General features: G+C 35.5%; 1 protein-coding gene across 6 annotated transcripts in view; it reads right to left on the reverse strand.

Moving 5' to 3' along the window:
* MSH3 (mutS homolog 3) overlaps positions 1 to 16004 on the reverse strand; it is a 185132-nt gene that overhangs the window by 78002 nt on the left and 91126 nt on the right. For all 6 annotated transcript variants that reach the window (XR_005356813.1, XR_005356814.1, XR_005356815.1 and 3 more), the window contains 2 exons: positions 1528 to 1715; positions 625 to 793 (listed from right to left, as the gene is read on the reverse strand). Coding sequence is in view for 3 of the 6 variants with exons in the window: in XM_038532443.1 (XP_038388371.1) it covers positions 625 to 793; positions 1528 to 1715 (357 nt within the window). In the remaining 3 variants the exon portion in view is untranslated. The remainder of the gene's footprint in view (positions 1 to 624; positions 794 to 1527; positions 1716 to 16004) is intronic.

Here is a 16004-nt window from a genome sequence, read left to right on the forward strand (position 1 = left end):
GATTCAGAATAAGATTGAAGGATGCAACCATATTTAAAAAGCATACTTCTTCCTAATTTTCACTGATATTAATATCAAACTTTAAACTGAAGTATGCATACCGAAAAAACATATTCTGAATAGCACTTAACATAATCTTATGGAAGACTCACTAATTGTAGGTTTTCACTATAGTTTCTTTTTCTTTTTGTTCTTTAGCAGCTATACTACTAACTTCAGAAGGAAATTCTGCCTTTTAATCATTGTGTGATTCAATCAACACAGGTGGTTCACTTTGTATCATTTCATTATATGCAGGCCAGAGATCAAAGACTAACTTCACTCTCTTGGATTTAAGGTAAATAAATCCTTTAAGTTATTATTTACAATAATCACATTTTCTATAATACAGTTTCAATAATATTAAAACACATGTAACATTAAGTTGCGTGATTTTACCAAGAACGTAAACACACAAAATGTTATTAAAACAATTCTTGTCAAAACAGAGTATTACATATTCCGAAGGAAAAGAGAAAATCTGAAAACAAACTTTCATCCTATCCTTGGATTTTTGTTTACATTTTAAGATAGTTTTTCTACTTAAGATAAACTAATGCAAAATAAAAGTATGCTTAACATTACCTCCTGTCCTGACACTGTCACATACTGTAGAGAAGGATTTTTTAGTATTTTTCGTATTTCTTGTAAATGCATTTGGATTTTGTCAGTAACTTCTTGAATTTCATCTTTCCTCTTTTTTATTAAAGGGAAGTCAGTAAGGTCTTTGAATAATTCAGTTTTATCCCCAATTCTAAAAAAGTGAAAAAAATGCAAATACATATATTAAAGCATACTACCTATAAAGTTATCGATTATTTTTCATAGCATGATAAAATACACCAAAGGGTTGGGAATCAGGAAGACAAGGCTCTAATTCCAGCTCTATCACTTAAGTATTTATGGGCTGGTTTCTTAATTTCTTTGAAGATAGACAAAATTATCCTAACATGATTTTCATTTTGCAACTTAATGATTCCTGTGGTAAAAATGAGAGATAAAATTAAATATTTGTTGTTCACCTATGCAGAAAATAAACACGAATGTAAACACTTTTTTTTCCTTTCATACAGAGTTCTTTGTGTGGTGAACTATAAAATGATCTTGTAAAAGATAACTTGCTTCTGTAGTTTCTAAATATAAAGCAGACTACCCCAGAATATCTAGGAAATAAGAGGAAGATGCCATCTGACTCCCACTTTTGAATTAATAAACTGTTACCACTTGCTCTGTGTGGGCTGTATCTTTTCATCATCTGGTACCTGGAGAAGTACTGTATCTGTCCTAGATAATGAACTGCCTAAGTTTTAGATGGCGGAGGGTTACTTTCAACTATAACAGATAGCCTTTAGCATCCCATCACATTTCTAGTATCACATGCAACTTCTACCATTACTACTAGGGAAGCTCAAGAATCTACACATCAAATGGCAAATACATTGTTCTTCCTTTCCAGCAGTGACAGTAATCTAAGAGCTTAATACTTACTTGGCAGCTTGTTCATTAAGTATCCTCAAGTAATGCTCCACTGGACTGAGGAGTTCAGGAATTTCTAAAATAAATGTCCGGAGCAAGTCTGACTGAACGTGGGAATTAACAGCAGGTATTAGTGCTTGAAATTCTGACTTCAGGTGATACAGTGTTTTGACAATCAAGAAGAACTCTTGAGTAGAACACTGAAAAAATAAATATTTTGTAGCTAAGTAACATAAGAATATGAACACAAAGTTTAATTAGTGGTCTTTTAAATACTGGCTTTTATTTATTTTTACTAATGGTCTTTTTAAAGTCAGAATCAGAACAAAAGAAAATTTTAATTTACTCTATAAACTAGTTAATTGAAATAAAGTATTGTTGATACCTTCTAAATGTTAAATCAATAGTTCAGACACTTTACAACATTTTAAAACTCTAAAGAAAATAATTTGGGCCAAGGAGAGTAAAACCAACACTTGTTCAATAATTTTTCACTTTAAAATATATTGACCATATAGCAAAAATGCAATAAACAATGTCAAAAATATAGAAGACAATTTTGGGGAAATATCTGCAAAACATGTAAAAAATATATGGCAAAATTCTTCCCAGTATAATGAGCTTTTACACATCAACCTGGAAAAGATGAATAATCCAAAGAATAATGGCTAAGTGAATTGAATACGCAGCTCATAAAAAACAACGCCCCCCCCAAAAAAAAAAAAAAAAACGTCCAATAAGCACGATTAGCCTCACACATAATTAGAAAAAGGAAATTAAAATGACAAGATAGCATTTGTTACTTTCAGAATGCCAAAGATTTGGCCTGATAATGCCTAAGTCACACAGGGTATTAAAAAAAGACAGTTACAGGGATCCCTGGGTGGCGCAGCGGTTTAGCGCCTGCCTTTGGCCCAGGGTGCGATCCTGGAGACCCGGGATCGAATCCCACATCGGGCTCTCGGTGGGTGGAGCCTGCTTCTCCCTCTGCCTATGTCTCTCTCTCTCTCTCTCTCTCTCTCTCTCTCTGACTATCATAAATAAATAAAAATTAAAAAAAAAAGAAAGAAATCACAAAAACCTTAAAAAAAAATAAAAAATAAAATAAATAAATAAAAAAGACAGTTACAGAAGCATAACCTCTTTGAAGAGTGAAATGCACACACCCTTTGATTAAATAATTCCATCCTTAAAATTAAATAAAAACTACGCTTCAACAAGTAGTGAAAAGGTAGGTGCATCTGAATATTTATAGTAGCACCGTTGGTAATAATATTAAAAAGATGAATAGGAAACAAGTACCTAACTATCGATATCTTAGCAAAACCTCATACAATGTAATACTATTAAACAGTTAAAAAAAATTAAGACATTTGTACATACTGATGTACAGATCAACACGGAACCTCATAAATTCAACACATTAGATATACATAGTATGTTTATAATATGTATCACATGTATTTATACAAATTTCATTTTTTATTCTTCATATTATATGTATTATTCTACATAAATTAAAATATAAATAAAAATATCTGGAAAGGTACCTATGTTAACTTACTCTAGTTACCTCTGGGTGGTGTGTATGAAGGGGAGAGTAGAGAAAAACTTTTTACTTTTTACTTTATACCTTTATATACACTGTTGCAATTTTTAACATGAACATGAATAATTTTTACTTTTGGAACTTTTGATAAACAGAATAAGTTGAGCATGTATATCTATTTCACACTATCCTGAAACTACAGCCTAAGATCATTTAAAAAGGCATAAAACCTCCAGAATAACTAGAAGACAACAGTAACAACATCTAAGAAACTATAAAGTAAATGGACAAGTGGTAACTGACTTAGAAGATTCAAAATATTAGAATCTTCAGCTGACTGTGAGGAAAACTAGGACCCAACTTGAATTACACCAAGAATCCTAAAAGACTCAGAAACCGGTGGCACAAATTATCTTGGGAATTGGAAGCTGGAGGTAGGTGGGAGTAGAAAATGATTGGTTGAAAATAAATTAAGCAGCAAACATTCTTCAAAATTCTACTCCTCTCCTTGCAACTGAGCAATCACTATTCTCCTACCTTACAAAAGATTAATTTTATTCTCTGAAGGGAAAACATAGGGTACCTGAACCATCTTCAGGCACAGTAAAGGTTCAGAATACCACCAAAAGCAAGGGATAAAATAAAACAAAATGGAGATTCCCAGTTGTCTCCGTCTAGCTCCCAGAACACTGTTAGCCATTAAGGCTAAAAGAGTCCCTAGGTAATCTCATAGGCCAAAGGGAAAATTCTGAAGATACTAAAGCAGGAGTTCACCCCAAAAATGGATCAGCTAGTATACTGTATAGTTCACCTCATATTTTGCAAGCCATATTCAACTACAGAGACCTTCCTATCAGCACTTTAGCTCTTCACTCTTTAAAAATTAGAGTATCAGATAAAAAATTCTAATGTGAAATGAAAAAAAACCAAAACAATCAATCAACAAATGCTAGAGGGAATATAGTCTATATAAATAGAAAAAAATGTCTTAAAAAAAATCATTATCACTGTTGATGGAAACCCAAGCTCGTGCAGCCACTCTGGAAAACAGGATGGAGGCTCCTCAAAAAGTTGAAAAGAGAGCTATCCTATGACCCAGCAATGACACTACTAGGTATTTACCCCAAAGATACAAATGTAGTGATCCGAAGGGGCACCTGCACCCCAATGTTTATGGCAGCAATGTCCTCGATAGCCAAACTATGGAAAGCGCCCAGAGGTCTGTCCATATACTGATGAATGGATAAAGAAGATACACGCGCGCACACACACACACACACACACAAGAATTCTACTCACTCATCAAAAAAATGAAACCTTGCCACTTGCAACCAATGGATGGAACTAGAGGGTATTATGCTAAAGGAAATAAGTCAATCAGAGAAAGATAATTATCCTATGATCTCACTCATATGTGGACTTTAAGAAACAAAAGAGGATCATAGGGTAAGGGAGGGAAAAATAAAGTAAGATGAAATCAGAAAGGGAGACAAACCATAAGAGACTCTTAATCATAGGAAACAAACTGAAGATAGCTCAAGCGAAGGGGAGAGAGGGTATGCGGTAACTGGGTGATGGACATTAAGGAGGGCACAGGATGTAATGAACACTGGGTATTTTATAAGACTGAACTCTACCTCTGAAACTGTAATACACTATATGTTAATTAACTGAATTTAAATTTAAAAATAGTAATTAATTCTAAAAATCCAATATCCTCATTTAAACAGAGAATAATAGAATCATGAAACAAGAATAAGATAGTTTTTCTTTCTTAAGAGGAACATTCAGAGAACAGGATTCAATCAATTCAAATAAGAGTTGCAGGCAGCCCCAGTGGCCCAGCGGTGTAGCGCCACCTTCAGTCCAGGGTGTGATCCTGGAGACCCGGGATCGAGTCCCACGTTGGGCTCTCTGCATGGAGCCTGCTTCTCCCTCTGCCTGTGTCTCTTCCTCTCTCTGTCTCTCATGAATAAATAAATAAAATTAAAAAAACAACAACAACAACAAACAACAAATAAGAGTTGCAAAAAAGAAAGAACCGAAAAATAACTCAGGAAAATTTCCCCAAACTTGGTTGAAAGGCTGAATAAAATGGATGAAAACAGAACCAAAACATGGCAAATCATCATGAAATTATAGAACACTGGGGATGGAAAGAAAATGTTTCCATTTTTAGAAGGGAGAAAAAAAGTCACACCAAGAATCAGGAATCGGACCGTTCAATAATAATAGAAGCTAGAAGACAATGAAGTAATACAAAATTCTAAAGGAAAATAATTTATAGCCTATAATTTTATTTTTTTAAAGATTTATTTATTTATGATAGACAGAGAGGGAGAGAGAGAGACAGAGAGAGAGGGAGAGACACAGGAGGAGGGAGAAGCAGGCTCCATGCCAGGAGCCCGACGTGGGACTCGATCCCGGGACTGCAGGATCGCGCCCTAGGCCAAAGGCAGGCGCTAAACTGCTGAGCCACCCAGGGATCCCCTATAGCCTATAATTTTATATCCCAGTCAAACCACTAATCAAATGTGAGTAGAAAAAAGACATTTCCAGGCATTAATGTTTCAAAACACTTATGTTGACCCAACACAGGTTTGTATTGTGCAGGTCCACTTCTACACAGAATTTTTTGGATGAATACTACAGTACAGCAAACGTATTTCCTCTTTCTCAAAAGAAATTTTCTAAATATTATGATTTTCTTCACATCTTTTCTCTAGCTGACTTAATTGTAACAATACAGTATATGATAAAATATACAAAATGTGTTAATCAACTATCATTAAAGTTTCAGGTCAATAGCAGGCTATTAGTAGTTAAGTTTTGGGGGAGTCAAAAGTTATATATAGATTTTCTTTTTTTATTTTTTATTATTTTTTTATATATAGATTTTCAACTGTAAGGAGTCAATGCCCTTAACTCCTGCATTGTCCAAGGGAGGTTAGGTCAATCGTATTTCCAATACCCTTTCTCAGGATGCTTCTAGAGAAGGCACGCCATCTGAATGAAGCAATAAACCAAAAGGAAGACTTGGAATACAGAAAGATTCAATTAAAGGGAAATAAATCAAAGAATGTAGCTGTACAGCTAGTACAAACCTGGTCTAGGTTGAACCAGGTAAAATGAAATAGAATATCTGATGAAAAGAAGTATCTTGAGATGAGATGATGATTTAAGGTTGAATTAATGATACGTACGCATAATAAGTAGTACACATAAAATGAATTAATGATAAATACATATTTAGAAAGAATTATTAACTAAAAGGAATGAAGTAAATTATGGAGAAAAATGAGTTAGGTCCAACTGAACAAAAGTTGAATCTAAAGTTATAAATTATCTCTTTCCCAGAAAGGCCACCATATGATGGGAAAGGTACATAAATATCGGAAGCTGGATTTTTGTAATGTGGAGCCTAGAAATTTTTGACCAACAGTCAATAGTTAATTATTAAGTAGATATACATTCTAACAAAAGTGAAGAACTAAAAATAAACATTTCAATACAATTTTTGAATAATAATCTCTTATAATTATTGCAATTTGAGAGAGAAAAGGGGTTGATTTTTCATCCTCTAAGTCAGCAACAGAAGCAAAGTAAAAATGAAGCACTCTGCAATCAGGCTTTAAGTATCTAAAGCATATTGTTTTCAAGTTTCTTAAACAAAACAACTCAACAGAGCGGCCAGAAAGCTGAAGGTAAGGGTGAAGTAGTAGCTCCTGGAGTCACTTATGTTCAACCCCATTTCCAGCAGCAAATTTCTCTGTGGAAGAGCTTTAGAACACATCCATAAGTGTGGAAACGGGTCATCACGGGACTGGAAGAACTCCAGCCTAACTTCCATATTGAAAATGTGGTTTAGGCTTATACCAGTCTGGCCAAGAAATTATTCTCGCCTACAAAATTCTGGAAACACTCTCCTCTAACATTTACTTAGTGCTATAATCCTTTAAATGTATTCACCAATCTTAGCAGTTATGTATCATTTTCTTACAAAATAGTTCTTGGGCAAAGTTAATATGAGTTTCTAAGACTAACACTTTTCTAAGATTAGGATTTGAAGTTTTACTATAAAATACTAATTTTATACATATATTTTTAGTAAAATACTTCTACTAATAAAGAAATGTTTATTTTGTTTCAGGGTCGGCCTTCTCGGTATCCTCTATTATTATCAACCTATTTGTGACTATTCCATGGCACCTTCCACACAGCCATATGGCCTAGGCTTACCACTTCCACAACATCCAAACAGTGCTCCTAACCATTTTATGAATTTTACATAATTGGCACAGTCTGTACCCAGGATATCACCCACCATTTGGTGCATACAGCAGAAGCTTATTTAGAGTAATCTAATGATAAAGAACAGACATGTGTTTGATGGTGTGTTCCAAGAGCCAACTATCTAATCTATAAAAATTTGGTTTAAAGCACTTAGACTTCCTAAAGTTAGTCTGTTACCAAGTCATTTCTAATTCTCACTTTTCAAATCAATCTTCAGGCACACTTGTGTAAACATTAAAACAGCAATAACGAACAACTTCTAAGTGAGTCATAAGTTCCTTCACTGAAGTACAGTTTGAAACTCTAAACCAAAGTCATGCTTGGTTACTTTTAAAATGAATTTGAGTCTATACCATATAATTTTAATTATATGTGAAATTTTAAAAAAGGCAAACCCATAGATTGAATAGATTTGTGTCAGAGGTGGGCCATGGAGGACAAGTGGATGGAATGGGTAAAGATAATCAAAAGGTACAAACTTCCAATTATAAAATAAATAAGTCCTGGAGATGTAATGTATAGCATGGTAAGTTTAGTTAGTAATACTGTATTGTATGTTTGAATATTGCTTAGAAAGTAGATCTTAAAAGTTCTCATCATAAGAAAAAGAAGGCTTTTTAACTATGTGTGGTGATGAATGTTAATTAGACCTATTATGGGTCTAAATTAACTACTGTGGTTATTATTTCTCAATATATACATTAATCAAACCATTGATTATGCGGTACACCTGAAATACAATGTTATATATCACTTATATCTCAATTTAAAAAAAGAATTAGATTCTGAGTTTTACCAGAATTTTTAAACTTTCGTAAATACACGAATCATGAATTGAAAACATCAAAGTTTAAAGACAGGAAGTAAAGCACAACAGAAATCACAGCACCATGAAAAGATGCTTCTGTCTTGATGTCATGTATACTTTGATTCAGTTCTTTTAATTAGCAATTAACAATTTTCTCAGCTTTGTCCCTATTCTTTTTGAGGAAAAAAAAAAATCTTTAACGACTGTCAGTAAATCCTTTCAAGCAGTGAAGACAAGATGCTTGGAGATCTATTGCTTGATGAAAGGTAATATGCATTGATTGTCAGGTACTCAACCAATGATATAACAAATGGTTTGACATGGCCTCTTACCCTTGAAAACGTCAACCATAAAACTTCCAACTGCACTAGTCCCCCCTTATCTACAGTGGATATGTTCTAAGACTCCCAGTGCATATCTGAAACTACAGATAGTACCTAACCTCTATGTACTGTCTTTTCTATACATACATACATACCTATGATAAAGTTTAATTGATAAATTAGGCACAGTAAGAGATGCACAACAATAACTAACAATAAAGTAGAACAAGTGTAACAATATACTGAAAGAGAAGTTATAAGAATGTGATCTGTCCATATATATTGTACTGTACTCACACTTCTTATGATGACATGAGATAAAATGCCAAGTGATGAGATGAAGTGAGGTGAATGTCAAAGGCATTGTGATATAAAGTGAGGCTATTACTGAACTTCTGACAATATGTCAGAAGGTGATCATCTGCTTCTGGACTGCTGCTGATGGTAACTGGAACTGCAGGTAATGGGGGAGTACTGTATCAGGACAACCTCTGCTACTGCCAGCAAAACACAAGTGCATCAAGTGATGGTACAAAAGACTCCACTGAGCCCATAACCAACTCAAGCATTTTTCCCTAGGGATTAGTATTTCCCCATTCTGGCTTATTCTTTGTTTTCAAATTTAGCTGAAGCATATGGAGCGGTTACATAAGTCCTCTTGGGCACTGCAAGTATTCTCAGAAGCAGTACTTATCGTTCCAGCAAAACTTTGTGGGGGAAAGGACTAAAAAAAGTAAAGACTAATGAAAAATTGGTCACAACTAAAATGTGGGCACATAAAAATTGCTCTACAATAAAATTATTACTTTGGCAAGGATTTACATTTGGGCAGAAAATAAAGATGGCTTATGTCAGGATAACCAGGGAAAAAATGAGATGGTAGCAAAACTACTACATCAAAAATGGTAATGTCCGAATGTACCCATTAAAAACCTAGTCAAGGAACCTGGTTTAAGTATTAATTCTGTCCCTTACTAACAAACTACTAACTCTCATCTCAGCATCATCATTTTATCCAAGGTAATGCAAGCTGTGGTAGCATTATATAGAGAGAGCAGTATATATAATCTCCCTTTAGTAAGAAGGTGAGAAACACAGTATCTCCTCAATTTCATAAGTGAGATAGACAAATACCATATGATTTCACTTCTGTAGAATTTAAGAAACAAAGCAAACAAGCGAAGGGAAAGAAATAAGAGAGATCAGGAAACAAACTCTTCTATATAGAACAAACTGAGTTACCAGAGGGGAGGTTGGAGGGGGGAAGGGTGAAATAGGTGATGGGGATTCAGGACTGCACTCGTCACTTATTTTGCTTAGCACAATCTCTAGCTTCATCTATGTCATAGCAAAGGACAAGATTTCATTCATTTTTATGGCTGAATAATATTCCATTATATATACATACATGTATACACACACATGTGTATATATACACACACACATATATGTATGTACACACACACGCCACCTCTCCTTTATCCATCCGTCAGTTGACAGATACCTGGGCTGCTTCCATAATTTGGCTATTGTAAATAATGCTGCTATAAACATAAGGGTGGGGATCCCTGGGTGGCGCAGCGGTTTGGCGCCTGCCTTTGGCCCAGGGCACGATCCTGGAGACCCGGGATCGAATCCCACGTCGGGCTCCTGGTGCATGGAGCCTGCTTCTCCCTCTGCCTATGTCTCTGCCTCTCTCTCTCTCTCTCTCTGTGACTATCATAAATAAATAAAAATTAAAAAAAAATAAAAATAAACATAAGGGTGTATATATCTCTTTGAATTAGTGTTCTTGTATTCTTTGAGGATATGCAATTGCTGAAACACAGGGTAGTTTTATTTTTAACTTTTTGAGGAATCCCCCTGCCCATACTGTTTTCCACAGTGGTTGCATCACTTTGCATTCCCACCAACAGCACAGAGGGTTCCTTTTTCTTCACATCCTTGCCAAAAACTGTTGTTTCTTATATTGTTGATTTTATTCATTCTGACAGTTGTGAGGTGCTGTAGTTTTGATTTGCATTTCCCTGATATGTGACGATGAGGAACTTTTCATGTGTCTGTTGGCCATCTGGATTGTCTTCTTTGGAGAAATGTCTGTTCATGCCTTCTGCCCATTTTTAAATTGAATTATTTATTTTGGGGGTATTGACCTGTATAAGTTCTTTACATATTTTGAATACTAACCCTTTATTGGATATGTTTGCAAATATCTTCTCCCATTTCATAGGCTGCCTTTTAGTTTTGTTGACCGTTTCCTTTACTGTGCAGGAGCTTTTTATTTTGATTAGTCCTAATCATTTATTCTTGCTTTTATTTCCCTTGCCTCAGACATATCTAGAAAGAAGTTACTATGGCTAATGTCAAAAAAGTTACTGCTTGTGTTCTCTTCTAGGATTTTTATGGCTTTAGGACTCACATTAAGTCTTTTACCCATTTTGGATTTATTTTTGTGTATGCTGTAAGAAACTGGTCCAGTTTCATTCTTTAAGATTTATATATTTATTATTAGACAGAAAGACTGAGTGCAAGTAGGGGAAATGGCAAAGGGAGGAGAGAATCTTAAACAGACTGCTCACTGAGTGCAGAACCCAATTACAGGGCTCAACCTCACAATCCTGACACCATGACCTGAGTTAAAATCAAGAGCCACACATTTAACCGACTGAGCCACCCAGTTTCATTATTCTGCATGTTGCTGTCCAGTTTCCCCAATACCACGGTTGAAGAAATTCTTTTTCTAAAGATTTATTTATTTTTTGAGAGAGTGAGAGCAAGTGGGGGGAGGGGTAAAGGGAGAGAATCTTTAAGCAGACTCCTGACTGAGTGCAGAATCAGACAATGCAGGGCTCAATTTCACCACCTATGAGATCATGATTTGAGCTGAAACCAAGACTTGGATGCTTATCTGACTATGTCATCCAGGTGATCTTCAAGTGTCTTTTTCCCATTGGAAATTCTTTCCTGCTTTGTTGAAGGTTAAGTGACCATATAATTGTGGATTTGTTTCTGGATTTTCTATTTTGTTCCATCAATCTATGTGTTTATTTTCATGCCAGTACCACACTGTTTTGATTACTGGAGCTTTATAATAAAACTTGAAGCCCAGAACTGTGATGCCTCCAGCTTTGCTTTTCTTTTTTAAGATTGCTTTAGCTATTTGGGGTTTTCTGAGGTTCCACACAGATTTTAGGATTGTTTGTCCTAGTTCTGTGGGAAAAAAAGCTGTTGGTATTTTGATAACGATTGAATTAAGTCTGTAGATTGCTCTGGGTAGTATAGAATTTTAATAATATTTGTTCTTCCAAATATTGGAAGATGGAATGTCTTTCCATTTCTTTGTGCTGTCTTCAATTTTTTTCATCTGTGTTAAGCTTAATTTTTTAATTTTTATTTTCATTTGAGTTGACACACAATGTTACATTGGTTTCAGATGTACAACATAGTAATTTGACATTATACATTATGCTTGCTCACCATAAGTGTAGCTACCATCTGTCACAATGTCATTATTATATATATCAGTGACTATATTCCCTCTGTGGTATCTTTTATTCCTGTAATTGACTTATCCATAACAGGAAACATGCACCTCCACTCTCTTTCATCCATTTTGTCCATTCCCCCACCTCCTTCCTTCTGGCAACCATCAGTTTGTTCTCTGTATTCACATGTCTGATTCTGCTTTTTTGTTTATTCATTTGTTTTCTTTTTCTCAGTCTTATTTCACATAGCTCTAGGTCTATCATGTTGCAAATGGCAAGATCTCATACTTTTTTTATGGCTGAAAAATATTGTATATATACAACACACTTTCCTTTTCCATTTGTTCATTTTTGTTTTTTGGACTCCACATGTAAATGAAATCTGACTTATTCACCTTTCTCTGACTTATTCCACCTAGCATTATACCCTCTATATCGATTCATGTTGACAGAAATGTTGAGATTGCTTTCTTTTCATGGCTCAGTAATATTTCATTCTGTAATATTCCAATATATATCTCATCTACTTTTTTTTAAAGCTCTCATTTAAATCCCAGCTAGTCAACATACAGTGTATTACCAGCTTCAGGTATACAATTCAGTGACTCAATAGCTATATGCAACACCAGGTACTCATCGCAACAAGTGTACTCCTTAATCTCCATTACCAATTTCACCCAATCCTCCACCTACCTCCCCTGTGATAACCATCAGTTTGTTCTCTATAATTAAGAGTCTCTTCCATGGTTTGCTCACTCTCCCTTTCTTCCCCCATGCTCATTTGTTTTGCTTCTTAAAATCCACAAGTGAAACCATATGGTATTTGTCTTTTTCTGACTTTTTTCACTTAGCATAATATTCTCTAGGCTCCATCCACATCATTACAAATGCCATGCTTTTGTCCTTTTTATGGTGGAATAATATTCCATTGTGTGTGTGTGTGTGTGTGTGTGTGTGTGTACACCCTTTGGCGCACGGGTCCCGGGATCGAGTCCCACATTGGGCTTTCTGCATGGAGCCTGCTTCTCCCTCTGCCTGTGTCTCTGCCTCTCTCTATGTGTCTCTCATGAATAAATAAAATCTTTAAAAAATAAAAAAAATTAAAAAATAAACTTCCCTCTTATGGCCACCTTTGCTGCATCCCAAAAGTTTTGAACCATCACATTTTCATTTGCATTTGTTTCCATGTAGTTTCTTACGTTTACGTTTCCTTTGATTTCTTGGTTGACCCATTTAACATTTAGTAGCATGTTGCTTAACCTCCATGTATTTGTGGTATTTCCAGATTTTTTCTTATGGCTAACTTCCAGTTTCATAGCATTGTGGTCAGAAAAGATGCATGGTATGACTTGGATCTTCTCAAATTTGCTGAGGTATGTTTTGTGGGCTAGTATGTGATCTATTCTGGAGAATGTTCTATGTGCATTTGAAAACAATTGTAGATTCTGTTGGTTTAGGATGGAATGTTCTGAGTAGATCTGTTAAGTCCATCTGGTCTAGTGTGTCATTCAAAGCCATTGTTTCTTTGTTAATTTTCTGTTTAGATGATGTGTGTATTGATGTAAATGAAGTGTTACAGTCCTCTACTATTATCGATTATCAATTAGTCCCTTTATGTTTGTTATTAACTGCTTATGTATTTGGGTGCTTCTATGTTAGGAGCATACATATTTACAATTGTTTACCTTCTTCTTGGATTGTCCCCTTTATTATTACCTAGTGCCCTTCTTTGTCTCTTGTTACACTTCTTGTTTTAAAGTCTAGTTTGTCCAGTATTAAGTATTGCTACACTGGCTTTCTTCTGACATACAATTACATAGTAGATGTATCTCCATTCCCTTACTTTCAATCTGCATGTGTCTTTAGCTCTAAAATGAGTCTCTTATGAGCAGCATATAGATGGGTCTTGTGGGACGCCTGGGTGGCTCAGCGGTCGAACGTCTGCCTTTTGCTCCGGCCATGATCTTGGGTCCCTGTGTTCGAGTACCACATCAGGCTCCCTACAGGGAGCCTACTTCTCCCTCTGCCTGTGTTTCTGCCTCTCTCTCTGTCTTCTCATGAATAAATACATAAAATCTTTAAAAAAAAATCAGGTGACAATAAAAAAACAAGACTCATCTTTTCTTTTCTTTTTAAAAAGATTTTATGTGTTTATTCATGAGAGACACAAAGAGAGAGGCAGAGACACAGGCAGAGGGAGAAGCAGGCTCCCCGCAGGAAGCCTGATGCAGCATTCCATCCCTAGTCCGGGGATCATGCCCTGAGCCAAAAGCAGACATTCAACTGCTGAACCACCCAGGCGTCCCATGTCTTTTGATTGTTCAGTCCATTTACATTCAAAGTAATTATTGATAGATATGTATTTATTACCATTTTATTACTTCTTTTGTGGTGGTTTTTAAAGACATTCTCTAATCCTTTCTCGTCTTCCTCTCTTTCATATTTTGCTGATTTTCTATAGTGGATATATATGGATTTCTTTCTCTTTATTCTTTACAAGTTAGTGGTTTTGTATATGGTTACCATGTGGTTTCTATAAAACCTCTTCTGCATGTAGCAGTCTATATTAAGTTGATGACTGTTTAAGTTTGAATCCATTCTTTTTTCCTTCCCCCTCCAAGTTTTAGGTATATGTTACTATATTTTAAATCCTCTCTTGTGACTTCCTTGACTGATTTTTTACACAAATAGTTTTTTAGGGGGGAGGGGGCAGATTTCCTTTTATTTCACCTTTGGTCCCTTCTTTCCACTCAAGGTCTCCTTTAATATTTCTTGAAGGGCTGGTTTAGTGGTCATCAATACCTTTTAGTTTTTATTTGTCTGGAAAACTATCTCTTCTTCTATCCTGGATGACAGCCTTGCTGGATAGAGTATTCTTGGCTGCAGATTTTTCCCATTCAGCACTTTGAGTATATTGTACCACTACTTTCTGATTTGCAAAGTTTCTGCTGAAAAATCTCCTGCTATCCTCATGGGAAAACCCTCTTTTGTTATTGTTATGACAAACTGTAAAGCTTAAATGATAAAAATCAAAATAATGTTTTTTACTTAGCTTCAATACCCAACTCATTTGCATATTGATACCACCACAGATATATTAGCAGAGTTTCCCTCTGGATAAATCACGTAAGAAGTTATTCTGGAGGACAACCTGGGTGGCTCAGCGGTTTAGTGCCGCCTTCAGCCCAGGGTGTGATCCTGGAGACCCAGGATAGAGTCCCACATCGGGCTCCCTGCGTGGAGCCTGCTTCTCCCTCTGCCTATGTCTCTTGCTCTCTCTCTCTCTCTCTCTCTCTCTCTCTCTGTCTCTCATGAATAAATAAAATCTTTAAAAAAAAAAGTTATTCTGAGGTCAAAAGAAATAAGACATCTTTTTTTAAAAATGGCTAGTCTATGGGTATCTGAGAGGTCAGTTGGTTAAGCATCCGACTCCTAGTTTCAGGTCAGGTCATAATCTCAGGATTGTAGGATCAAGCCTCACGTCAAGCTCTGTGCTCAGCACAGAGTTTGCTTGGGATTCTCTCTCCCCAATCTCAGTGCTCCTCTCTCCCACCACTGTGCTCACATGTGCTCTCTCTCAAATAAGTAAATAAATGTTTTTGTTTTTTTTAAAATGGCTAGTCTAAGAAATTTTCTATTTTGATGATGATTCACATTTTGAGGATGAAACTTAAGAGTATCTTGTATCTTAATAGGAGGGCCTGTATATGTTGCTGTAGTTAACAGAAATGGGTGAACTTTACTTTTTACAATGCAAAAATTGGAATAATTTTAATTTGTGCAATTAAATGTTCTGAGAATTCTCTCATGATACCATTGAGATTTCACAAAAGAATAATAATGATAAAGCTCTGTGTTTTCCTTTAATATCTGGTGTCCTTATGTTAAAGAACATTATGAGTTTTCTTTTAAAAGGTTTTATTTATTCACGAGAGACAGAGAGAGAGAGAAAGAGAGAGGCAGAGACACAGGCAGAGGGAGAAGCAGGCTCCACGCAGGAAGCCTGATGTGGGACTCGATCCCAGGATTCC

The sequence above is a fragment of the Canis lupus genome, chromosome 3, assembly GCF_011100685.1.
Source record: "Canis lupus familiaris isolate Mischka breed German Shepherd chromosome 3, alternate assembly UU_Cfam_GSD_1.0, whole genome shotgun sequence".
NCBI lineage: Eukaryota > Metazoa > Chordata > Mammalia > Carnivora > Canidae > Canis > Canis lupus.